General features: G+C 47.2%; 1 protein-coding gene across 1 annotated transcript in view; it reads left to right on the top strand.

The window, feature by feature from the left end:
- The window catches only part of LOC135911573 (synaptogenesis protein syg-2-like), a 180,713-nt gene that overhangs the window by 128,113 nt on the left and 25,637 nt on the right, over nt 1-26,963 (top strand). The window contains exons 6-7 of the mRNA XM_070530683.1: nt 3,523-3,726; nt 21,814-22,125. Of these exons, the coding sequence (XP_070386784.1) occupies nt 3,523-3,726; nt 21,814-22,125 (516 nt within the window). The remainder of the gene's footprint in view (nt 1-3,522; nt 3,727-21,813; nt 22,126-26,963) is intronic.

Here is a 26,963-nt window from a genome sequence, read left to right as displayed (position 1 = left end):
GAAAGGGGAGCAAAGCAAACCGCCCGATTCTTGTTTGTTCCCCTTCACACCGTCTCTTGCACGGCTACCCGAGACGACATCAAGTATAAGCTCGATCTCGCATAACGCCGGAGTAAAATTGGAACTGTAGGAAGTTGCGGCGCCTGCAGTGTAGGAGATGCCCGAGTAAACAGCGAAAAGAAAGTATAGATGGCGACCTATTCTCTCGCCAGAACCGTATGAGGGAAAACAAGCGAAGGCATTACAGGCCTCCCACTGAGTGGAGCGAGAAGTTATGATCCACAGAGACGCCGACGAGGTCTCGCAGCCGCCGCCACTGCGCACTCCTCAAGCGGCGCAGACTGAGCGGGTGGAAAGCATTGTTTCCAAGCATGCGATTTCTGGCGCTGACGGCTCCGCACCAAGAAGAATGTGCGGGTCTCGCATTTGTCTTGGTTGTTCGCGAAGTTGGAGGAGGGGAAGCGGGGGGGAGAGGCGTTGCAGGCGCGCTTGCCGTTCGGAGGATACCGCCTTTCCGCGTTGAAGAGCGGTGCAGAGCAGTGCTTCAGAAACAAAATGCCGCCGCACTCGGGTGCGGCAACCCTGTTATTTTCTTTCCCCCTTCTTTTTTGCCTCCACTCGTCTACTGCCTGTCCGAATGGGCCGCGGATTTGGCCTGCCGCTATATTCCGTATAGGGTTCGCCTGTCAGCCGCCATGCGCAGTTTTCAAAGAAAATGCAGCCCATGGGCGAAAGGAACAGATAGATCGAGACAGTTATGAGGAGATATGAGGATAGGGCATCGAATGTGGCCTCTCCGTTGTCTGGTGACCGCGTGCTCTGTTGGTTTGGCACTGCTGTTTTTGATTCATTCCGCCCCCATTTTTCCGGCTTTATTCGGGCTTGCAAGCGACAGTCCTATTGGAACCAATAACTTTCCGAGCATCTCTACTGCTCGATCCGGCAGCGGCGTGTACTGCTGACGCGGGCTGCATTATAAATGACCAGAACATTTCTCGGCGAAGCCAGTGTAGTGAATCGCGAATATTGGATTCGCCGCAAGCTTTTTAGGGAACCGCGATTATGTTGCCGCTCGCGCACGCCAAGAGCGGTGGCAGAGGCACCAGGCACTGTGGCCGCCTGAGCAATCTTATTGAAGCAAGCAGCACGCAACGTCCGTAGCTATGGTCTCGGCCGCCTCTTGTTTCAGCACGCTTGACTTATTTCTTTTGAGTTAACAGCGTTTGCCCTGTGTGCCAATGTCGGCTGGTGACCTCCAGATCATTTTTCTTTTGTATGTTTTGGCAGTTTCGAGTCAGCTGCGTGCTCTGTTGTGCAGCGAAGCGTGAAAACGTTTATTTCCACTCGGAATCGTCCTAAACTCGGAGAAACATAGCTGATTCCATATGAGGTTGCCCTTCTTTTTTGAGGCTTTTGGAATGCTTAGTGTTTGGTAGTGCTGAATGGACGTTGCTGCATGACATGGAAATAGAGGCGAGAGCTTTGATGTTTTTATCGTAATGTCGGTAAATATCTGCCATACAGTTTTAAAGAAGCGCAAATAGAAAGCGGTGTATACAAGCAATCGAATTCTGACTAAACGAAAACACAGGGAAAGAAAACGTAGGGGGCAATCAAAAGCCAAGCTGTTTATATATAAAAAAAGAACTATCCACCAGTCAAATAATATCGGAACAATATAACTAGTATATCATGAACGGAAGATTTGGCTCAAACAAGACATATATGCCAAGAATAACAGATAGAAGCAACAACAGAATGCTAACTGAACTTCACTTTCCACCGGCAATAACCACGCCAAATTTATTCGTTTATCTAGTTTCATGATCTTTTATTCTTCTACTTTCACGTTCAGGACTGCCACATGAAGTTTACCGAGCGATAACCTTTCGACATGTAAAGGAATCTCATGGAAATGCATGCGTTGAATGGGAGGTGTGCTTTACATTAATTTTTTACAGAGAACCAACGCTGTCGCGCAGTCTCACTGAAGCACTTGCCCACATGGCTTTAATATAGCTCTGCGCAAAGCACCACTTATTCCTTTAAACTGCACTGTTAAACTGGTCCTCGGCCATGTTATGATGAATTTGCTTGTCGTCAGGTCCCCGAAGCTAAGCTTGTACCTTCCTCGAGAACCGCTCTAGTTGATATAAGCTTCCTCCGCCTCTCGAGCCTTCGCCTACGAATTTCCTACCTTTCTATGAAGATCCAGTGGCCACAATGCCTCGAACGCTGCTATGCAACATTATTGTGTGAGCCGTGGCTTGGTGCGCCCTCCACAAAGAGCTATTAGTTTATCATTGGGATAAGTGAAACACCTTCCTACGGCATCTTAAGGTGCGAAGAATCTATGGAATATCTCATCTGACCTTGTCCCTGCCATGAAAACCAACGCTTTCTATGCAGCACCGTGTTTGATCGCCCGGTTTCCATATGATTCCTGGTGACAACTGTACTGCGCTGTGGACACATTCCTCGCAAGCCCGGAAATTGATTCGTGCATTACTGCAGTTCCTAATGTCAATGAACTTCAGTGAGCAATTGTTGTTTCGACATGCACCTGTGAAAGAAGCGACACCCTCAGTATTTTCTATCCTTGCTTGGTCTCTGTGTATTCCATCATCTAATCTCTTTTCCCCGCCTCGGATAAAAAACCGAACGTGCGTCTGGTTCACGTCCCTGTCTTTCTTTAACGTTTGTCTCTCTCTCTCTCTCTTTTTCGCAATTTGGAGACTGCCGCAACGTAGCGAAAATTGAGGGACATTGCTCTATCTTCCCACATTACGTCGGAACGAATTAGTTTGCCTTGAGTGAACCAGATTGCCAGTCAATCAGTTCCGATGTCTACGGCAAGCAGTGCCTCCCCCTCCCTTAGTAAAAATCTTTATGTGTATGGAACCACGTGGCAGCCCTCCCTTCTTTTTTAAAAATTTTTTACTCGTCCTTGGTGAGGATGATTTTCATTCGCCCTGGTAAAATGCGCGGGAAAAAGACATCAATAGAGCGTTTATGCGTTGCCTTCTTTAGCTTTTTTAGACCTTGTGCTACAGGAGAACGCTTGCACGTTCGCCTTTCTATTTACGGTACCATTCTTTAGTCCCTTGTATTATTTCTACATAGAAAAGAAAGCAGTGAAATATGTAGTATTGTTAATTTCTAAATTGTAGTATGTAAATTGTCGCACTGTAGTGACACATCGTAGCACCGATTCTTTATTTACAAATGAAAACGAAGAACATTTACCAATGTTCGTTCCTTAAACGATATTTCATTGTAGGTCTAGCTGCACATGCTCTGCTGCGAAGTGAACGTTGCAGCATCTAGTAGTAGCAGTAACGTGATGTGAATTTCAGCCGCCGCATACACCTAAATGTGGCTACACCTAAATACACCTTAATCTGCATACGACCCGCCAGTCTAATAACGTGACACAGAGATTTATTTAAGAAAATATTGGCGGTCTAATAACATCAAGTTTACGCGATAAATCACGTTCGGGTTCGCGCACGTTGCTCGCAGGCCAGCCAGAGCCCGTGGTGACATGGTGGCGTGGCTCGGAGCTCCTGCAGCAAGCGCTGAGCCGCAATTCGGGTGGCCATCCACGAGCCACGCTGTTCCGCCTGCGGCTCACGCGCGCCGACTACCAGGCGCGGCTGACCTGTCGCGCAACCAACAGCAACATTACGCTGCCCGTGGCCACAACCATCGTCGTCAACATGCACTGTAAGTACGCGCTGCTTTAGACGCGACTTGCGCGGCGCGTTCACCCGGACGCTGTGACACAATGTCAGCGAACATTGCTGAACAATTTTCTCGTTTTTAGATTGCCTCACGCCCATAATAGCATGGACAACTTATTGCTACAATTCAAACAAGGACACAAAATACGGTACAGGTTTGTGGTGATATTGTGTGTTAGTTACGCAGTTTGTTTTACTGTAAAAGCGACGGTACGTGGCGCCTCAGACAGCGAGCGGCAGAGTAACATGTCTCAGCCCAAACCACAATATTCCAAAATTACTGCTGGGATTTGAACATCGCTCATCAGCTTTCATGTGAGCACAACAGCACTGTTCCCTCCTGGCTGGCGCATCGCAGCAGAATTCGTAACTGAAACATCCATTCCCCATATATATATATATATATATATATATATATATATATATATATATATATATATATATATGGACGTATGTATAGGTTTTACGCTAAGACTGTAAGTAACACGTGGTGCCAGACACCCATGACGCTGGATATATTACTAGCGAAGGCGGCCTACCAGTGACCAAGAGCTCTTACAAATAAAGAGCAAGAGCGTTGCGAATTACCCGCCGTGGTTGCTTAGTGGCTATGGTATTGGGCTGCTAAGCACGAGGTCGCGGGATCGAATCCCGGCCACGGCGGCCCCATTTCGATGGGGGCGAAATACGAAAACACCCGTGTACTTCGATTTAGGCGCACGTTAAAGAACCCCAGGTGGGATAAATTTCCGGAGTCTCCCACTACGGCATTCCTCATAATCATGAAGTGGTTCTGGCACGTAAGACCCCATAATTTAATTTATTTTAGCTTTGCGAATTGAGCTCTTACCTGAGGATTAAGAAGGTGGATGAGAGAGTGAAGTAGAAGACGATAATACAGACCTATTACAGAAATGAGTACCAACTGATCGAATATACCTCTCTATATGCCATTACCCATCTGAGTGAAGCAAAAAAGTTGTTGCTACGTAAATTATAACATTTGAATTCACACTTGACCTCACTTGCGTAATATTTCACTGAAATTCATAAAATAAACCTTAGAACACTGTAGACAGAGCACATGCTAACTAAGAATTGCATTTCCTTGCGACGGCGTTACTCCTAGCTTGATAAACATAAAGTGTTGGTTGACACATCTCTTATGAATCCACTAAAAAAGATTTGCCCAGAAAGAGAATTTTCTCCGATGAACAGAATGATGGTTGAGTGTGTATTAGTTGTTAGCCGAGAATATGGAGTGTGTTTTGCAAATGGTATCCTTGGAAACGCCAGAAAAACAGTTCGATTAAATACATTGTCACCAAGGATCGATGTCGCATCTCTGCTTCATCCTATGAAACCAATCACGAAACTACGTGGGATTTGTAAGTGATTTATTCTAATTTTAACACCTTGTGCTGCAAATATTATTTCGCGCCAGCATTTTTTGGTGACATGATGTAACGATGACGGAAGCAGTGAGAGAGAAAGCTGCATATTATATTGGTTTATCGGCAGGTGTATGAGAGATAGTGCGTGAAAGCTCAGCACGGTAAAAACAAGGACAATAATGACGAGCGAGAGTTCTATTTCCTTTTTCAATACCTTATCTGCGTTACTATTTCTTTGTAAGCGCAAAGATTACCGCAACGGCCTTTCACTACGTGGACCGCCGTTATGGTAAAAAGAGATAACACAGTTCACCAAAAGGAAACTAATGATCAGTCGAGCACAGGTCGCTACGGAGGAGATATGAAAGGGAGAAGGTAGAGATCTTAACAAGAAGAGCGACTGGTTGGTTAAACGACTCCGGGTGACGGCAAACCTGGAATAGATAGATGAGAGAGAGAAGAGAGAGAGAGAGAAAGTACCGAGGAGGTAAAGAAGCGCATGTAGCTATGAAAGACACCAAATTTCCGTAAGATACTAACGTTACTTTTTCGTTGAACAGTAAGCAAAAAAAAATTAACGCTTGGCTATTTAATTGAAAAACTAATAATTCGTTAGACCCAAGTGCAACAAACATCTTCTAAAAACAATTAAAGTAAAAATGCAACATCGACAATATAATTTGTGCTTTCTTGTTTGTTCTCCGACCACTAAGACTAATATGTACACTATCAGTGTACTATATACGACGTCATCTGCATGCGTGCGTACATGTAAGGACTGAAGCGCAGCCTTAGCGATCCATATGCCAAGTGCTCGTATCTATGGCTTAATTTTTTATACAAACTCAATGCATATAGCCCGCCAAATGACGGGAGAGTGAGATGGCGTCGGGGAATGAGACCATAAAGTAATTGCTCTGCGTAGATTTATGAACACTAGTGCTTTTTCGTCCCGAAACCTGTCATTTCTTGCCGACGAAAAGTTTGGCTTAGTGGCGGGGTACGCAGTGTGGGAGTCATAAAACCACAGTAAGATTGCCAGACCGCCTACTGCTTTCCTGGCCCAGCTAACCTCGGTGCAAGCAAAACTGACTTCGAGCTAAGTATTTGGCGCATAAACTACGTATATTTTGCCGAGTGAATAGCACCACTTACAGCTATTCATATGACGAAGCGTATCACGTGACGGCGAGAACGTTCGTCCGCTTTGATCATTGAGTTCTTTTTCCGGAGTCATCCGCATGTATTGCCCATTTGGGAAAGAAAGTTTCTCTATGGCAGCCTACTCCATGATTAACGTTGTGCATATCAAAGCGAAGCAAACAAGCAAGGTTGCATAAGAAGAGCAGTGGCGTAGGAACCTACTTGATATATTAGATCCCTTCATTGGTTCTCTTGAGATTTGATTTCCTTTATTTATCTGTAAAGAAGGAAGATTTCCTTCCTTGTAGTCTCTTCCTGCTTTTCTGGCCGCCGCTTTTCTTATTATCGTTCCGATTGTAAAAGAAGGATGGTGCTGATTTACACATCAAACAGTTGTTCTTTACTAAAGAAAAGACAGAGATGAAATACGGCATGGGGCAACTTGCTCTACGAGCGAGTTAACGCAATTGAGTAAATCGCGAAGTCACCAATGGGACTGCCATGGCGGAAGATACGTAATTATTTTTCATCAAAAGGATGGTCGCTGTTCTCTGAACGAGGCAAGTGGGAACGCTGATGGTTAAATCATCCCGAACTGTAGAACTTCGCGGCTACTTTAAGCTGCGAAACGACCCATTTCTTCAACTTAAGCTTCGATTGAATGGCACGGCGAATTTCGCTATGACTGTGAAGGCATTTGTTTGAATCTAGACCGAAGGCATAAGTGGCACTGCACGGCTATGTCGCTGACAGCCGACGTAGAGATTAATGACAATCAGGTTCTCTTACAATGTTCGGCTTGTCGTTGCTTTAGCATCATTTTTTATGCTTTCTTTTCCGTGTCCCAGTTGAAAATGACAACAGAGGTTGTGTTCAGTACTACAGAAATTCTGTAGTAACTACAGATTCCTGATGGAGCGACAGACTTTTCTGATGTACAACAGACATTTGTTGTTGCTACTACAGAAGTACAGTCTGTCGTATGTCTGTTGTTACAACAGAAAGCTGAAGCTCTACAACAGATTTTTGTAGTACTACAGAAAAATTTGTCATCACTACAGGCACCCTGTTGTCCCAACAGAAATGCTCCTGAAGTAACCCGAAAAACTTCTGTAGTGCTACAGAGAGCTGTTGAAATACTACAGAAACCTATTGTGGCAACAGGCCCCCAATTGTCACAACAGAAGTGTTCCTGATGTAATGCGACCAACTTCCGATGTACTACAGAAAAATGTTGTTGTACGACAGAAACTTATCATTGCAACAGGCCCCCAGTTGTTATAACAGAAGTGTTCCTGAAGTAATGGACAAACCTCTGTTGTACTACAGAGAACTGTTCCACAACGGAAACCTATCGCTGCAACATATACCCAATGATGACAACAGAAGCGCACTGAAATTGTGTGATGCGACAAGCTTCTGTAGTGCCCGGTTGAAAAAGACAAAAGGAATTCCTGTCGCAACTACAGAAATTCTGTTGTACGACAGAAGTTGTTGACATTTTTTAATTGGGAGACATTTCTGACGTTACGACAGAAATTCTGATTTCGCAACAGAAGCATTCTGTCGCGACAACAAGAGTTATTAAGTCGGAACAACAGCTTTATATCCTGACAGCGACTCCGACGTTACGACACCAATTCTGACGTCGCAGCAGAAACATTCGGTCGCGACGACCAAGAGTTCCGAAGTCGCAACAGAAGAGCTTCCCGTCGCGGTCCTTTAAAATTGTATGTTTTTGCATCGGTAGTGTACACTGTACTTTTCTCCTGCGCGGTATTCAATCGCGCTTCTCTGAAGCCGGCAATGCTGACACCGATGGCACCGACACCGGTATTAAAGTCGACGTGGCGAATAGTTATAATTGTGCCGTGACGATGCGGCACCAGCAACGCCCTACCGGCCTCCTCAAAATCGGCCGCTGATCAAAATCATACCATCTGCGGGAATGGCTGCGTATCCGTTTTTTTTTTTTTTTGGTAAGATGTGGCACACAGGCCTGTGGACTTACATGTGCTGTTACACTGACACATTAGTTAATTTCCCAGGAATATTTCACAAGCTTATGCGAAGCGGAAAAGAAGATTTCGGTTGTTCCACAAAGTTGCGTGAAAAGCTGTCTCGCTCGGGTCTCATTAATCTGATACAGAGCTGCCGTGAGAAGCCAATATGCTGTCAGAAAGAACTCTCATCCACGAATGTTTATGTAGCTATTTTGCATTGAACACACGAATTATATGCGCGCTCAAAAGTGCAAAGAACGAGAGACAACTGTCGGAACTAGCAGTAATAACCCTAAAAGTCAACGTTGTCTATGTCTGAATTTCTTATTTAATATGGATATCGTACATCAAAATCGATGTTCTAGCACTGCACGATGTACCTGTCGATGGTAAGAACACTCTTGCTCTTCTAGAGATGCGGCACTTGACGCGGTGGAGTGATAGCGGATCTTGACTCTCAAAATGCAAATGTAAACATCAGCGCATCAGCACGTCGTACTATTCACATGGCCAAAACGTACAGTCTATAAGCATGTCAGGGGTGGTGCAGTGGTAAGATGCCGGGCTAGGAGTTGACAGGTCGCATGTTCGAATCCTAGGCAAAGACGTTTTTTTTTTATTTTTTACTTTTACGTTTTTTTTTATGTGCTAACAAATTTACATAATCTTACGGACGTCTCTGTCAATTTTTAATTAAATATTGATCAAGAACTACAGAACTTTCTACTACAGGACGTCACACTACCGACTACAGAACTACAGGCAACAGAACTACAGGCAACAGAACTACAGGCAACAGAACTACAGACAACAGAACTACAGAAACAACGTCCCAAAATACGACAGACTGTTAAAATTTCCTGTTGTGTTTTTCAACTGGGGTGTGTTTTTTTTTGTTCTCAAGGGAGTTGAAGTTCGACTTGTCGCACTTTATTGCACTCGTTGACACCTCTCGAAAGGGCGCACAGATTTCCTTCTTCCTTGAATGTTATTAAAAAAAATACTAAGTGTACACACAGTATGTGTCCATTAGCATGCATTCATTTCGCCACTGCCATAACTAGAAAAAGTAAACTTCTAGTAGCAACAACATATCTTTATTTAGGAGAGTGTACCATGCTACAAGAATGAAAAATCAGAAAGTAAGCCTAAGGCATCACTCTATTTGTGGTTATTCTTAGTTGTTGCTGGTAATAATACAGTATTGAAGGAAGACCGGGAGGTAAGATATCCTAGGGCTGCCTGCCAAATACCTGCGGGTAAATAAACACTCCTAAAGAGATAACAGATCACAATTCCAATAGGAGAATGAAGAATAAAGCACCATACGCACTATAATACAAAAGGCCGACTAGAATATGATTTTCAGCATTGTGCATATGCAATCTTAGCCAAACGTTCACCCAGTGCAATGCGCATGAGAAATGGTCACCACTTCAATATCAGGGGAAGTGCTCGAACAAACAAATCCAAATTCACGGCCAAACACGGCACCCTGTATAACACGGTAGTGAGAGGCAGTTGTACAATGCTGCAGTGGCATGACGACGCATAAAAATATATAGGAAAATGAATTAGTGAGAAAACAATATTCATAGGCAGACTACGAGACCTTTGTCCATGAGGAATTCGCGAAAGGTGTTAAGCACTGTGCTACTGATCAGGGCATAACTCCGATACGTGCACTTTGTCAAGGGTATTATTAGTCAAAACTCCCTCCTCATTGCTTTATTGCTGAATCTGAGGTGGTGAAAAAAAAAACGCATTTGATTTCGTGAAAGCGGAATTGTGTTCCTGCAAATTTAAGTGGCACGGGGTTATGCCATTTTGGGTAATAGCGTACTCTGTTTTTGTCTTCTTTAACGGCAATAAGTAATTATTCATAAATTCTAGTGCAAGATCATTGTAGATTTCACTCGCTTTTCCCCTTCAAATTGTAAGGTAAATGTTACACCAATTAATGTCTTCGTTCGGTTCAACCCTTTAATGTATAACATGAATGTATAAGGCAAGCCTATGAACGTAGAACAAACTCTTGGCGAATGTTGCATTCCATAGATTTTAGGTGCAACAAACCTGGCCTGCATAACCTTTTTCCTTTCTTGTGAATTCATCTTCTTCAAGAATTACTAAAGATGTTCATCATAGTATAGAGGTAATAAACAGGGATAAGGTGCCTCAGAAACGCTGCCCTGCTCTGTCGGCCCCATTCTCGACAATCTTCTGCAGATATTTTTTTAAGAAGCTTTAAATTTATCATACATTATACTGGAATATCAGTTTACGTGCTCCTTGTATTTTACCGTAAAATTTCGCATACCAGCACCTCTTAGCTGTACGAGTTGCAGCCAAACTAGCTGCAGCACAGAAATGAGCGCTTTCTCTTAGGCTGGACCTATTTGCCAGATGCGGCTGCACACCAATCCTTCCTAGCACCCCTGGCCAATATCGAATCTTGTTTCCTTCCCTCGTGTTGTGTTTGTGTGACGATTGGTCAGGCTATGCGGCGCACCGATTAGAGGTTGTTGCCTCATTTGCGACCGGCCTTTTCTAGAAAGCCTGTCGGCTTCACACTCCTGGCTCCTGGCCAGATCTGCGGCTGAAGCAGCAGGGCTCCGTTAAAGCTCAGCATTCAATCTCGACGCGGAGCCCTTGCCCCTCTAATGACGATCGGTGTACCCATGCGCCTAATGGATCCCTCGCCATCCTTTACCAGCCTGCGATTGCCGGACGGGCGTGGAACTCATAAACGTAGCCTGCTAGCGAACATCGCTCTCCATGGTATGTACAGGTGAGGGGCACGAATTACTGAAAGGGAGATAGAATGCCGCAGAGGGCAAGGAGACGCTCAGCGGAAGGGGTTGGATGTAACGCATTGGAAGTTCCAATTCGAGTGAAGTCTCGGGTGTTTCACCTCTTCCATCGGCTAGTTGCGTACGGCGTAGAGAGAGAGAGAGAGAGAGAGAGAGAGGTTAACAAGGAAGTGGCCTCTTCAGAAGCGACGACAATTGTTTTGCAACTAATTTCGCCAGCTCTACGCCGAGGACGTGATGAAGCGATGGCTGCGATCATAGCCAGGAAAGCAGCGGGAACGATCAGGGCATCAAAGCGGTGGCATGGCAAACTTTAGGTAGGGATTGCCGTTCGTGCAACGTCTGCTCGCCTTTATAGTAGCGTGGAACCAGAGGCGATTCCGGAGCTATTCGTTATCGAAGCTATTGGTTATTGGTTGGTACGTGCACTGTGTGTGTGTGTGTGTGTGTGGGTGGGTGTGTTTGTGTGTGTGTGTGTGTGTGTGTGTGTGTGTGTGGGTGTGTGTGTGTGTGTGTGTGTGTGTGTGTGTGTGTGTGTGTGTGTGTGTGTGTGTGTGTGTGTGTGTGTGTGTGTGTGTGTGTGGGTGGGTGGGTGGGTGGGTGGGTGGGTGGGTGCGTGTGTGTGTGTGCAGGACAGCAGCATCAAGACAATGCGATGACGACGAGTGTGTGATGACCACGGCCTAGAGACTATTGTATCACGAAAAGTGTGTGATAATGATAGCGTGATGGGACGATGGCTTGACGAGGACAGCTTGATGACAGTCAGATTACGAACAGGGCGTGATGTAGATACAATGAGCACGATGGCATCACAACGATGGTATGACAACCAGTGCCTCATGGCTCTGTGCCGACAATGGCGTGGCGACGATGGCATGATGATGATGGGATGACAAAGCTGAAATGACGACGCTGCAACAACCGCACAACGACGAGAACGGCATCATGACCTCCAACACGCAATTAGTGACCCAATCTCTTAGACAACTTCGGCCACTATGTAGGTGTACAAGGCATGACGACGACGGTATAATGGCTGTCAGATGACAAAGCTAGAATGACAACGATGGAACGATCATTACGGCATCACGACCACTTAGTGCGTCAAGCTAGAAAACAATTTGAGCCACTGGGTTGGCTAAGAGGATGGACGGACGAGCGGACGCACGGACGGACGGGTGGATGAATGGATGGATGGATGTGGTGATCGACATCGCCATCTTGCTTGCTTGCTTGCTCGCTCCTCACTTGCGGTGCTTACCCACTATGGGGGATTCGTGAAGAACCTGTCGGTTAAAGGTTAAAGATTAAAGGGAAGGGGAGAGAGAAAAACCTAAACGGAAAGTTAAATCTGGGTGAAGTATAACGTTCATGGTAATTGAAAAATAGATTTACGTGGCAGATATAAAAATAATATATTTGTAATTAAATTTAAACAGGATTATTTCCTTTCTTTTTTGGGTGGTATTAAAATAATTTCGAAGACCTGTCTGAGACCGAATGATATGTCTAATTATTTATTTCTGATATAACATGGCAACCTTCTTGTGTTACAGCGATAGTCACAAATTGCCACGCAGATGTTTCTCTGGCTAAAGCCCAATGAAGAATCCCCGAAGGGGAGGATATTTTCAGTAGTTAAATAAATACCCAATTTTCGGAATAAAAATTTTAATTATTTACTCTGATTTATAAACAGATGGCATCCTATTAGAAAGGGATCAATGTTTTCGGGTTCCGGGCAGGCAGGACAAGGAGGGGTGGGGGGTGTCAGACTGGACTTGTATAGGTAAAGATTTAGTGGTGTGTTGTGGCATCGCAACTTTGTTTTGGAGATTTCTAATTCACGTGTGGGATACCATTTATTGTCCCATGAAAAGGCCAAATGATTAAATTCCAACAATTGGATTTTCAGGTTTCTAGAACTTTGGAAAAGATAATATTTTCTAAACCTAGCCGCAGAGACATAGGCTGAAGTAGCCAAAATGCACATAGCTGGTCCGTCAAGAGATATCCGCGTAAGTGTCTGCCATTTCATTTAGGAATATACCGCGATGCCCTGGAACCCATGTCGACCGCACCAGACTTAAGGTTGGGGGCATGAACGATTGAAACGTATTGGCTACAGTGTCTGAAGATCAAGTGAGTGATGAGCATACTGACAGTGAATAAGTCACTATCGCCGGCGTGGTAATAAAGAAGGGGAGAAGAACACGAGGGTAGCAGGAAGAATGTGTCAATAAATGGGACAATAACGTCAATAAATCTCCAGCGAAAGCTTTCTTTTCAGTCGCTTGGCCCCTGGGCGGTGTGGTCAAGTATCGGACGGTGGTACTATAGTGTTCGTTTCGCATTTTTGTTGTTCTTTTGACTTGTATGTCGTTTTTTTTACCATTAAATTTAGTGTGTCGCGAGTTTAAGGCAGTTAGACTAACCTCATGTCTCTTTCTTCTCCCTGTCAACGGCATTCCCCTTGGCTAGTTCTATCCCTGCCCTAGAGTGGCCATAGACACATTTTTACGCAGTGGCGTCAATAATGTCCCTGTGGCCCTAGTGCCTATTAAAGGGGGAGCCATACAGAAGAACCCGAAAGCTATTCAGGTGGTGCTTCGAAAGGTCACTTGATCATTCCAGAGCATCACCGAGGTCCGTAAATTTCGTCGCGTTGGTATTATGTGCTGTTCGTGAGACAAGGAGTGCATTCGAGACTTCCTCAAGTGTTCCGAGGTTGCAATGAATCCGGTGAGCCCGTTTATTCCAGCGCACCTTGCTTGCTCAAAAAGTCTAATTCGCGGGGTGGACGTGAGCCTGGACCCCTCAGAAGCATTAGACTTGTTTTCAGCCGCGGGTGCTGTTCTGTATACCGATGTAGCCAAATTATTGAGAACAAGAAGTCACCAACAGAATCGACGATTGTTAAATTCGCGGGAGCAGTCCGTCCGTCTGAAATGAAGGCACGGCCCCTGATATATAGAGTAGAGCCATTTTCTCTACGACCACTACAGTGCTTGAAATGTTGGCGTTACGGGCACAACATCAAAGGCTGCAGGTCAGTTGCTCGATGCCGACTTTGCGGAGAAAATTATGAAGCGCAGACTGTAAATCTCAGGCAGAGAAATGTTGTCTGTGTAATGAAGCTCACGCTGCAGGCCATTCGAATTGTTCTGTGAAAGAACAAGAATTAAGAATACTCGAAGTGGTGGAATGCAGGTGATGCTCACGTAGGGAAGCAGTGACTGAGGTTCGAGGAAGAGCCCAGGGCTATGCAGGCGTTACAGCTCGTCACACTGCTGGCGTATATGTTTCTGTATTCAAGGCCATAGCACACGCAGTAGAGAAAGCTACGGAAAAGGCTATGGAACGTCTTGCGACAACTATTTCGAAGTCCTTAGCACAAATGATATCTGATCAGCTGGCACAGTTCATTAGTGCTTCCTTTACCCAGGGTCATGCATCCCAAGTTTCTGATGTTCTAAATCTAGCTCAAAAGCAAACATCGTCATTCAATCCGTTAGCTGATTTTCCTTGCGCAGGACCTTCTACTCATGTAGTGCAGACGGAACCGAAACCACTAGCGGATGATTGTAAAGAGTAGAAATGAAACTTGAGGCTGAAACGCACCAGATCTCCTCGCCTCAAAATTTCAACTATCTGAAAAGTTAAAAAAAAATATGCAAAAAAGAACCTCTCCGAGAAGGAATTTTTTGACAGACAGTATTTTTGGATCAGGCAGTTTCCGCTACCGTTATATCTTCAACATAGGCTCTCTAAATATATTACAGTGGAAGTACCGTTCGATTGTTTATTCTACTCGATATTTATTATATCATCATCATCAGCCTGGCTACGCCCACTGCAAGGCAAATACATCTCCCGTTCATCTCCAACTACCCCGGTCATGTGCTAATTGTGGCGATGTTGCCCCTGCAAATTTCTTAATCTCATCCGTCCACCTGACTTTCTACCGTCCCCTGCTAGGCTTCCCTTCTCTTGGTATCTAGTCCGTAACCATTAATGACCATCGGTCATCTTTCCTCTTCATTATATGCCCTGCCCATTTCTTTTTGTTGATTTCAACTAAAATGTCATCAACTCGCGTTTGTTCCCTCACCCAATCTGCTCTCTTCCTATCCCTTAACGTTAGACCTATTTTCATTTGTTCTCCTAACCTCACTATGGCCTATTATATCCCATTTAATGCCCGCTACTTCCTCCAATAGCACTTCTAGACCTGCCTCACTAGATAATGTTCTAGCGGTAAACGTTCCCAGGTTCAGATTCCAATGGCAGCCTATCCGGATCCAGAGATTCTTATCACCCTCTGCTTTGTCACAGGTCGGACCACCGCCATGGTCAGTTGCTTCGCAGCTGCTGGGGACTGAGGGCCGGGGTTTGATTGTTGTATTCATGTAGGAGGTTGTGGCCAAGTGCTGCACCAGGGTGGCGAATCCTGCTCTGGTAAGAGAGTGCGTTACCTGTTCTAGTGACCGGGATCAGGCCGCACTCCAGGCCTGTTTATATTTTCGTGGAGATTTTCTTAATCCAGTGGAAAATTGTGCGGTACCGGGATTCGAACCACGGTCCTCTTGCACGCGAGGCGGATGCTCTACTTCTCCACCATCGCTTCTTTCTTCTTAATTTTCCCCACACATAATTGTCTTACAAGAAACCTGGCTTTCTAATGGTCAAAACTTTTCCCCGAAGATTACCCATTATCTCGTTTGGATCAACTTGCCAAAGGTGGTGACGTTGCTTGCTCAATTTCAACTAAATTTAGTCACAAGGACACAACTTCATATCAGTGTATGTCTGCTGAATGACAAATTTTAGCAAAAAACATAACACTCCCAGAGTGCTCCCCTTTTACTTTAGGTTACATTTCCCAGCAGGAGTACAGGATACCCGATTTCTAGACAGCGCATTAGCTTACTGCAGAAAAGCCATAGTACTCGCTGGTGACTTTATTTCTCACCATGTGTCTTGGGTTTCTTTAACTAATTTAGGTGGATAATGCCTGTGGGACTGGGCTCTTGATAATAATCTATCCTGTTTACACCCGAAAGCTGCTTCGTTTCTTCGCGGCTAGTCTCAATTGGTCATAAATATCACTTTTTGCAGCTCGTCTCTAACTGTATCCTCGTGGAATACTATAGATTGCACTAAAAAGAGCGATCACCTTCCTATTATTCTTGAGATTGATTTCCTTGTGATTTATTTCATAAGAAAAAAATATCACATTTGTAAACTATTACAAATTTCAAACCAATTGGATTAGAAAGTTTGGAATAGCTTTACGTTATAACGCCCCTGTTCTTGTTTGTGCCTTCTATCTTATATCTTCAGATTGTCGTTTGGTTGTCCGTCGTTGTCCATCAGTCGCAGAAACTGAGCACTTCAATACAGAAACTTCGTTTAAGAGATCTTTGTTCGAAGTATTGTCCTTGTAGTCCAGTGCTCGGCTGTTGAAGAACCAACGTAGACTTGTAAACGAGTGGATTCACCGTTCATCGCTTGATCCCTTCGCGTTTGTTTCCGCCTTTTGGGGCAAATAAATGCAGTTCAGCCCACTTCATTCGTTAGCGGCCATGGAACGAACTCCTAAACGCACGCAGTAATATATCTAGGAGAAACTATAACTTGCTAGAAATTAATCAAGTCAGTATATTTTGGCACGTCTGTAGTAACTACAGAAGCTTAGAGCAGAGCACTTTGACAGTGCTCGAAGGAAGCATGCACTGTGAATACAGCTTACTGCTTTAGAAGTTAGGAATGTATTAAGGAAATCTTATGAATATTTATTTCCATGCGGGTCTCTTGCAACAGTCAGTTATGAAACCACAGAGTGCATAATGGGAGCTAAAGTTGCCACTCGGCACTATTTCCGGTATTGTTGGGGGTCCTTTAACAATTTTGTTGAATCTAGGAGGGTGCCAAAGTGTACTGTCCTATTCAAGAAAGTCTGCGATAAGCTTCGAACTTTTAACTTTAAATTTCAAACGACAAGAAGAAGTCCTGCTACGAAACCGTTTTCTTGTCATCAAGCTGTAACGGGACTGCAAAAAGGGAAAGTTGTTAAAACAATTGTCTCGCATCCCTACAAATGCAGTCATACAAAATCTAGATAAGCAATGTTCGTTTAGTTGTGACATAGTTGCTTGTCGCATGTAAAATGAACCCACGGCCCCTGCCTTACCAAGATGGCTGCTCTACCGTCTGACCAGACCAATGGGCTGGGGTTTCACAAAACGCGAGCTCAAAATTGGCATCTCAAAGTGGTTGAAGCCAAAAGAATGGGGAACAGACGTCAAGAGAAATGCGCCTAGTGGAACTACATTTATGAAACGAAATTTCCATTTGTTGCACATTCCCCTGTTAGGGGTACGTTTGAGGCAAGGTTTGCGAGGCAACCTGTTTTTTGTGAGGAAATTCGCGATTTTTGCTGCTATGAGGTTGCTGGTGACAAGCGGAGTATGCTGAAAATAAGCGAGGCCCCGTAAGACCAGCGATGCTCTACAGTTGGGCGGTATTGAGCCTAATAGCGTTTGTGAACTTCCCGAGCAAACTAATTTACATTTTGCGACGGATATGCGATTCCCACCTTCGGTTATATTTAGTTGACCTTTTTAAGTGCACGATTACTGGCTTATGGATACCTCGGTGCTGATGCTCGTACCTAACAATAGCACAATCTTTTCAAGCTTCTTTTAAGCGATGGGACCGTACATGGGCTGACCTGCAGCGTAGTGTGGTTGTGGACGGGCTGGCTGAAATGGATAAACACACGCAAAACAACTGGCTGTTTCGAAAGCCACCGCAAAAATGCGCAGCAAAATTTATTTAATGTGATGGAATAAAATGGAAGTGCATGGTCCATTTTTACTTTTTTTCCTTCGAATAACTGGATGCTATTACCTAGAATCCGGGAACTAGCTGGGGGGCAAACACTAGGGCTCTCTGCTTTCCAGTGTTTTTGGTAACGGGGGATTTTGTTCACCAAGGATCTCTGCGAAGGGAAAACACACAAAAAACTGGCAAGGACGTTCTCGAGAGAGTGCTTTGGAAATCGATCACCACTGCTTTTGCTCAGGGATCACAAGAGTTCGCTGCTCCGAATGGGGTCTTGGGACGAAATGCAGTTCGAATTGCCGTCGGGGTACAATTAGATTTTGGGCTGCTTCAAGAAATACAGTCGCGGCAAGAAACTGGCAAAGAAGGTTACGACAAAAATGGTCTCAGAGCACGTTTTAGGGAAACGTTGCTCAGGGAGAGGGATATACTTTTTGTGCAAAAGACAATTCTGTTGCCCACCGGAGTACAAACACGGCATCCTTTGCATTACAAAAACTTACGGCGATGTTCATGGCTTCGTATAAAAGATGACGAAGTTGAAACGGAGGCCGATATGCCGTTAGTGCTCACAAACTTCGTCGCACAACTAAGCAACTTGTTTGTCTCCGAAGCTATCGAATGCGTACCTTTCTACGTTGGCTTCTGAGAAAGCAGCATTTCGATGCGAACGCACTCCGCGCGACTTATCTGATTTCAGTCATCATTATTTTTATTATTGCTCTGATACGAGTCACGACCTGGCTCGACGAACTCGGCCGTTTCGTGGGATGTCTGATGATCGCAGTGTGTGCTCTTCTCCCGAATGCTGAAAACGTCAAAGCACTATTTGCACCCTTCATCACATATTTGTCTTGAATATATCTGTTCCTTTCTTTCTCTCTTCTGCTATATAATTGTGCGACGCCGCACGACACACTGCACATATCCATGTATGATTGTGGGCATACTTCAGCGCAAGTGGATAGGTGACCAAGAGCTGGATATCGTAATAGCTGTATGCCACAAAGTCTTGCAACAAAAAAAAATACAGTACATCCAATGAGCTGGAATCTATATACAGCGAAGGTTCATCTGAGTGCACCCGCCGTGATTGCTTAGTGGCTATGGTGTTGGGCTGCTAAGCACGAGGTGGCGGGATAGAATCCCGGCCACAGCGGCCGCATTTCGATGGGGGCGACATACGAAGACACCCATCTATTTAGATTCAGGCGCACGTTAAAGAACCCGAGGTGGTCTAATTTTCCGGAGTCCCCCACTACCGCGTGCGTGATAATTAGATCGTAGTTTTGGCGCGTAAAACCCCATAATTTTCTTTTCTCTGAGTGCATATTGGAGTAAAAAGACGAGTTTGTTTATTCAATGTCTGCACAAAGGGACACGGAAATCTTTATTCAGGCACTGTAGACAGGCTAATTCAATGGCATCACCGCTGCCGCGGATGTGTGAAGGCGAGCTTTCGGGTTACGTTTTTTTAACGCCACCGCCGTTGCTGCCGCGTATGCGCGGGCGCGAGCGCCATTTGTCGGCGGTGGTGCAAGGAACCCAGCAGAGGTGCCGCGAGAGTCCTCCGCTGTGATTGGTTGGCCTATTCTGATAAAGAACAGCCACGCAGCACCCACGCTGGCGAAACGAAAACCCAGCGAGATTTGCAAAGAAAGCCTTTGCTTTCAAAACATTTCTGCGAGGGATGAAAGCGCGTGCCGAAACACGTTCCTAGAACGCGCAAACGTTGGCGAAATGGTGCGTTTGTCTGGCACATTTTGTTCGTCATTCGCCACCCAATACGAAATGAATCTTTTAACAATACAGAAGAAAAAAGGAGGCCAGTAGGGACGAAGAATACCCGAGGTGACCGAAGAGCGGACGCAAAAGAAGACGAGTGCCGCTTCGCCGGTGGAAGCGAAATAGACCAGTCTAAAGGGAGGGGAGGGGATGCTGGCAGAGTTGATGGGAAGACATCGCCTCGCTTTTACGCGTCCTCGGAAAAAGATGATGCGCTTCTTTCACCGCAGCGCCAAAGATATCTTGCCGCCACTGCCGCCACCACCAGGTAGCGGTGCACTTAATGTCTGAATGGCGTGTCGTAAAAGCGGTCGTTGCGAAACGCTTCCTTGGTCCCGGCGTCAACGTATCTGGAGACCAACGCGCGGATGCTCTCTCGCTGCGGGTGCAACAGCGTGCTCGACGAGAGAGACGACGCTGCTTGACAATATGACGACGCTCTTTGAGATCTACAGACAGGCGCATTTTTCTGGACACGAAGATGGGATGGTATGCTTTCGTGTTCTACACGGAGCAAGTACGCTCGCTACATGCACATAACACATCTGGCGGCAGCCTGAACTTTTAGAGGGTCTTTTTTATTACTGACATACAGAAATGCTGTTCGCAGTGAACAGGCGCACCTTAGCGCGAGTCTTATGTGCTAGCGTCAGCGTGTGCTTTCAGCAACATCACGCGCGTCGTATGGTGCTAAAGCAGTGGCACCAGAGCGAAGGCTATTATTCCTATGTAGCAGTTTGCTATAACAAAACCTAAAGCAGTATACTTCTTTTTATGCGAAGCGTATTACTAGAGCCCAACCCAGCTCCTCAGGCGCAGCGGTGTCGCCTTCAATGACCGTTGACCCCATGCCATACCACGTGACACCGTGACGTCACGACAGAGGAGAAACGGGGCTCCAACTCGCGCCGTCGCTCGCGGCGTCGCGGCGGTATATAAGCAGCTGCGCTTCTTTCTCGGTGGCTTTGGCTCAACTCTTGCAAGATGGGCTGGGTGGGAATCGAACCAGGGTCTCCGGAGTGTGAGACGGAGACGCTACCACTGAGCTACGAGTGCGATGCTTCAAAGCGGTACAAAAGCGCCTCTAGTGAATGCGGTGTTGCCTTAGCAACGAGCTGTTTCTAAGGCTCAGGCGTGCGTCGTTTGCTCAGGCGCACATTTCGTTGCCGCGCCGAACGCTGCGTTGCTCGATGCTCACCGCGTCCAATGCGGGGCGCGTAGTCGCTGCGCCGTAGCCCATTGTCTTACACCCCTTGGCGGGTCGACGGGAACGCTGTCGCGTTCCACTCTTGAAGGCGAAGCAGAGTAACGCATGAGTTGTTTCTTCGTCTAACCGAACCAAATATAGCCAAGCAACAGCAGTTCACCGGGCTAAACAGTGGTTCAACCACTAAAATAAAGGCTAGTTTGCTTCGCATCCTGGGCTTAACCTTAGCTAAGCCACAGCCATTTTTCTTCTGATCTGTTGACCGTATTGCTTCACGAAGGTATGAAGGAACAAAACTATAATTGAAAGTGCCTCGTTTGTGTTGCAGTATAGTTTTACATGCATGGCCGTCATTTTACTGTGTATTTTGAAATCTGACAAATAGCTGTAATAATAATTTTGAAGATTAACGTCCCGAAACTGCACACTTGATTATGCGGAACGTCGTAGTTGGAGGCTTTAGGTTAGTTTTAAATACCTGGTATACCTTAACGTGCACTCAGCGCACGGTACACGAGCACAAGCGTTTTTGTATTCCACCCCCATCGGAATGTGGCCACCAATTCCGGAGTTGAACTTGTAATCTCTTGGGCACCAGGGCAACGCTAAAGCGGTTGAGCTGTTTGGAAGTACTTGGAAGGGCTGCTGCGGGTCATCGCAGCTGCGGCCACTAGGAGATGCTATTATTTGTAAATCTGCTATCTCATCCTAACTTTCTGTCGTTTTAAATGCGCAAACTGGAGTTTCCTGTCCATACAGCTTCAAGAAAGCTAGAAAGCGTCCAGGCCTCGGACACATCCCGAGTCTCTTTCATATGTTTTTGTTCTAACGCACGTTTATCTATCTAAAGTTTCTACATTCAACTTCGCGATGCAGTGAAGCCAGTCTCGGTTGATATCAAAGGACCCCGTGGACCACTGTCGGCGGAGCTACCTGCGCAGGTGATCTGTCAGGTGAATGGTTCAAGGCCAGAGGCACTGGTACGCTGGTTTCTGGGACCGTACCAGCTGAATGACACCGAGACGCACGTCATCTCGCCTAACACCACGCTGGGAGTGCTGAACTTCGTGCCGAGAGACCGTGACCATGGCGCACGGCTGCGTTGTCTCGCCTCCAACTCGGCGATAGGTGGAGCGCAGGGCAGCACATCCACGCCGCTGGAGGACTCCTGGATACTGGATGTGCACTGTAAGACCACACCCATAGTCGTTTTGAGAAGCATTTGTTTTTGCTGCAACTAGCTGTAGTTGCGAGCCATGGAAATCTGAAAATTTGCATTAAAGTCTCGTAGCGGTATGTGTAGACCACAACATATATATTCAGTAAGATGGGTGTTGTACGTCATTTAATTCTATTCTTCGCTGATCCCTCTTTTTCTTCACCCTCCTTCTCTGCTTCCTCTTCTTTTACTTCCCAGACAGAGTAAGCTTCACCCTTCCCGGCTTCTTTTGTTGACACCGTCTGGCGCACTATCTGAACACGTTTCATAATGCGGCGCACTTTATTTGTTTGACTGCTGGCTCCCCGGTACCAAACAGTCTTCAATACACCGTGCTGTTATTCCGTTTTAACAACGTTGAAGTGTCCGTTATAAGTAGCGTTGGTACTTCCAGTTACTTTTTTGACTAAAACGCTATTTCCACTTCTACATCTAGTATGTCACTGTCTCGCCTCATGTCGAATTTTTTCTTCATGCGCTGCCTGTAGGCGTCTTCTTGTCTACCGCTTTTCTTGACCTCACTAAGAGTGAGCTTCCCCAGACTGCCGAGTTCGTAATCCGCAGGGACAGTACACACCATTTCAGAGGCGGCAAAGAAAGGACTGCAGCCTAAACCACTCGTATATGATCGGTTGAGGTGTCTGGTAATAGCCTCCAGGCAGCCCTTCCAGCCACTTCGGATTCTGGTACATCTTCATGTATTGCATGATGTCCCCTAGAACACGGTCAGCAAGACTGTTTGCTGTAGGATGGTATGCTGAGCAAACGTTTACTGTAATCCCATGATCTCGTGTGCAGTTGACTTTTTGCTCAGAAAGCTGAGGCCACTGTCACACACTACCGTCTTTATATTTTGGAAGCATTTAGCTTGAAGAAGAGCAATGATATTGTTGGCGTCTTCTTTTTCTGCCTTGGCCATGAAAATTATTGTGCACATGTCAATACTGAGTAAAAACGCTTCGAGTTTTCCTTGTGCCTTTTCCTAGGTAAGGTTACTAGCGAGTTCAGGATGTACAGCTCTAATGTCTCCCTCACACTGAATTACTCGTAGTGGTCTAGGTATCTCAGCATCTGCCTTCACTGCTGTTTCTTCTTCAAGGAGCACTTTGTCGTCGCAATGAAGAGTAATCTTGATTTTCTTCACATAAGGGTGAGACAGGAGAAAGTCATATGTAACATATGGAAGTGGGGTTTGGGTACGGGCTAGTTGGTATTCCATTGCAAACATCACTTTTAGCGCGTACTTAGACAGGGACCAACGGAACGATGAAAACAAGTGCTGTCTTCGTCGTTGCAAACACGGGGCAGGTGACCACATGACCTTAAAATTCAGTTGCTACGGACGCCCACTCGTTGTGTAAGCTCACCAAACCATACCCTCCTTGTAGGTGAAGAGCTTTACCAGTGTGAAAACAATTGTTTACTTGATTCTTGTTCATAATTGGTCCTGAAGCTCCACTGTCTGCCCAGGCTTTCATTTCGAGACTGTCGATCTTGAAAGATACCTGTAGTAAACTGGACGACACTACGCACACAATCTCATGGTGATCGTTATGGTGGTGCCGATTACTTTCAATGAGTTTGTTTGTAGTTTGTAGGGAGCTTGATACTGTGTCAGAATGGTGTCGGCACTGTCAGAATGGTGTTCAATGCTACCTCACTCACTATCAGCAGATTATCATGAACTGTGCATGTAGTTACGTGCATCACATTTATATGGGGATAGGCACTCCTTAGGGAAACTCATATAATTCACGTCCTGCTAAAAGCCAGTTGTCTCCCCCTCGTTGAGCTTTCCTGTTCCAGTCCTGTTCCTGGTAGCAGATTCTCGAGGCATTGCAAAAGCTATATATATATATATATATATATATATATATATATATATATATATATATATATATATATATATATATATATATATATATATATATATATATATATACATAAATATATATATATATTGTGGGCTCACAGTACGTCTCCGCGCACGGCGTCGCCAAGTGGCCCCCGAGAAGTGGAGCCTCACGACGCGGCACGACGACGCACGGCGATAGACCCACCGCAGGTTCGAGCACCGAGCCGAAAGACCTGGCCGGCTCTGGCCGTACGCATGGGCGCTCTCCCAGGAACACACGGCGTCCAGGACAGTTAAGGCTTTTATTGATCACCAATGGCCAACATGTACCAGACTGCACCCAAACACACGGAGTACACTCGGCGCCCGCGGTTCCCGATGGCGAGGAAGGCGGGTTACACGCCGCGTCGAACAATGGTTTACGCGCGCGGGCCGAAATGCGTTCGCAAACGCTACCTAGCGCTTCCCGTCACCGACAATGGTCTGCGACGGTTCGGACACGCAAAATGTGACGCACTGAGCGCCTGCGACTACCGCAAGGGCGGAACGCAAAGCCACTCAGCAAGTCACACTTACGCAAGCTAACAAAGCACGTGAACGTCCCCAGGCCGGGGCATTGGGGACACAAATAGCTGGTCGTTCACGTACCTTGCAGCTTGCCTCTCGTGACCGGCGCTTGTCCCTGTCGCAGCCCGACTTTTCCGCGCACCGCGATCGTCCCCAGTCGGGGCTTCTTCCCTACGTCACGCCCTACGACCCAATCGCAGGGCCGCGTAGCATGACGTCGCGGGACGCGGCCGCGGCGCCCGGGGAGAACGGCGCCCGGGTCGAGGGGCAGGCAAATGAGGGGAGAGGTTTTCCTCGCAATGGCGAATAAGTCCGGAGCCTTAGGCACAGCAACGACTGCGCCCCGGTAGACCGAAGGAACTCCCACATCCCTCTCCCCTTAAATGTCCCTACCAGCTGAGAAATAAGCCGGCGGCATGTAACACAAAGGAACAGTCCCCTGTATCAGCCAGCACTAGATATTGCAAGGACGGCTAACGTCCTGCCTCCGTTCGCAATGTCTACCACTATACGGGTCTTACGAAGAAAGTCACGACCCAGAATCACGGGAACACTCAAGCCAGGCAAATGAATGAAGCGATGGCGCCTCGTTCGACCATCCCAACGAACAGACAGCCTCGCTGCCCCGCCTGCAGGAACGGAGCCGCTGGCTAGGTTAAAAGTTGCTCGGCATTCGCGCAAGCGAACAAAGCGCTGCTGCAAGAGGGTCAAAACGTCGTCGCCAAACAAAGAGGCACTGGCCCCTGTGTCGAGGAGCGCGGCAAATTCGCGACCAGCAATAGTGACAGTGACGAATGGCGCGAATGCATCCGCGGGAAAGCCCGCACGACACACGGAGGGAGCGACAATCACTTCGGTCGGACGTGCGTTCACGCCCGACCCCCATCCCCGTTTCCCTGCCGGAGGGTGCGTCTGGGGCAGTAACGAGCAATGTGGCCCAGCTCACTGCACTCGAAACAGCGGGCTCCGCCGCGCGCATTCCTGCGGTTGAAAGCACTCTGCCCCGGTCGTCCTCCTCCGCCCGCTGCGCTGCCCTCAGGCCGTTCGGGACATGCGTCTTCCGCTGGGCGCGCGCTGCTGCGGATTGCTTGGTGTATTTGAGGGGGCGGATTGGGCCTTTGCTCCGCACTGGCCGCGCGCCGCGCGTACGCATGAGGATCCAAGGCGCGTTCGCTGATTCCCCAAGCTTGCCGGTTTTCAAAGCCCACCGCAAAGGTGGACTGCGCGGGCGATTGCTGTTGGCGTGAACGGAAAAGAGTTCCCGTCCATGCACAGCGCGGCTCTAGCGCCTCGCTTGCGGGCGGTGGAGGGCGGTAGGCACGCATGGCCAGCAGGACGCCTTGTATACGCTTGGCCTCGGTGGCCATGTCTTCCAGATCACGGAACCGACTTCCGCGCAGGTAGGCCGCAAAGGTTGGGTGAGCCTGCCTTATCACCCTCTCGACTCTCTCGTCGCCGGAGGCCGTCGGCTCCGCCATCTGGAACAGCTCCTCCATCGCTCGCACATACTCGAGGAGTGATTCGTCCGGGGCCTGTGTCCGCAACTCGAGCTCGCGCCGCATTCTACGATAGTAGTCGACAGGCAAAAATTCCTGGCGGAGAGCCGCCTTGAAATCCTCGAGCGTCGTTGCGCGGTGGCCGGAAAGCCTGTGCCACTGTGCTGCTCGCTCTGTAAGAGCAACGGGCACAACGCGAGCCAGCATTTCGCGGTCATCCAGCCCCACAGCTGCCTGATAGTGCGCCAAACTGTCAAGGAAGTCTGTGACACTAACCGCATCCGCGTAACCGCGATATGTGGGCACTGCCACCTTAACCACCGGCCGCGAGTGCCTTGGCGACTCCAAGGAAGTCCGGAGGGCACTCGAAAGGGACTCAATTAGTCGCGTGGCTTCGCCAAGCAACGCCCTCGCGTCCGATGCGCTCGTCTCATCAGGAGCGTCTGCAGGCGGAATTTGGGCAGGCTGGGGCACCTGCAACCCTCCCCTCATTTCGGTTAGCGGTACCTCGCTCAACCCTACGCGACTCGAGGCCACCTCGCCACCTCGCACAACGGTGCTCGCGGCAGGCGGTAACCCCCTACTCCCTCCGCGCTCGCCGTCGGCGGTGGAGGCCACAGCCGCGAAGCTCCTCAATGCGGGTGGGGTTCGCGGCAGTCTCCCCTCTTCCATGGCGGCAAGCTCATCGTTGCTTATCGCTGCATTGAGAGATGCACGCCCGTCGTGGAGCGGCGTGGACATATCACACGCATCTGGTAGGTTTGCGCCAACTAAGCTTGCACTCCGTGTTTCGTGCTCTGGGAGTTGAGCTGTGCCTCCACGCTCGACACCAGCATCGGCTGAGTAATCGAACAGGGCGACATTCGCGAGAGTCGTCAACAATGACGAC

The sequence above is a fragment of the Dermacentor albipictus genome, chromosome 1 (assembly GCF_038994185.2).
Source record: "Dermacentor albipictus isolate Rhodes 1998 colony chromosome 1, USDA_Dalb.pri_finalv2, whole genome shotgun sequence".
In the NCBI taxonomy this organism is placed as follows: Eukaryota; Metazoa; Arthropoda; class Arachnida; order Ixodida; family Ixodidae; genus Dermacentor; species Dermacentor albipictus.
The sequence above is the reverse complement of the archived record's forward strand: the minus strand, read 5'-3'. Positions and strand labels throughout refer to the sequence as shown.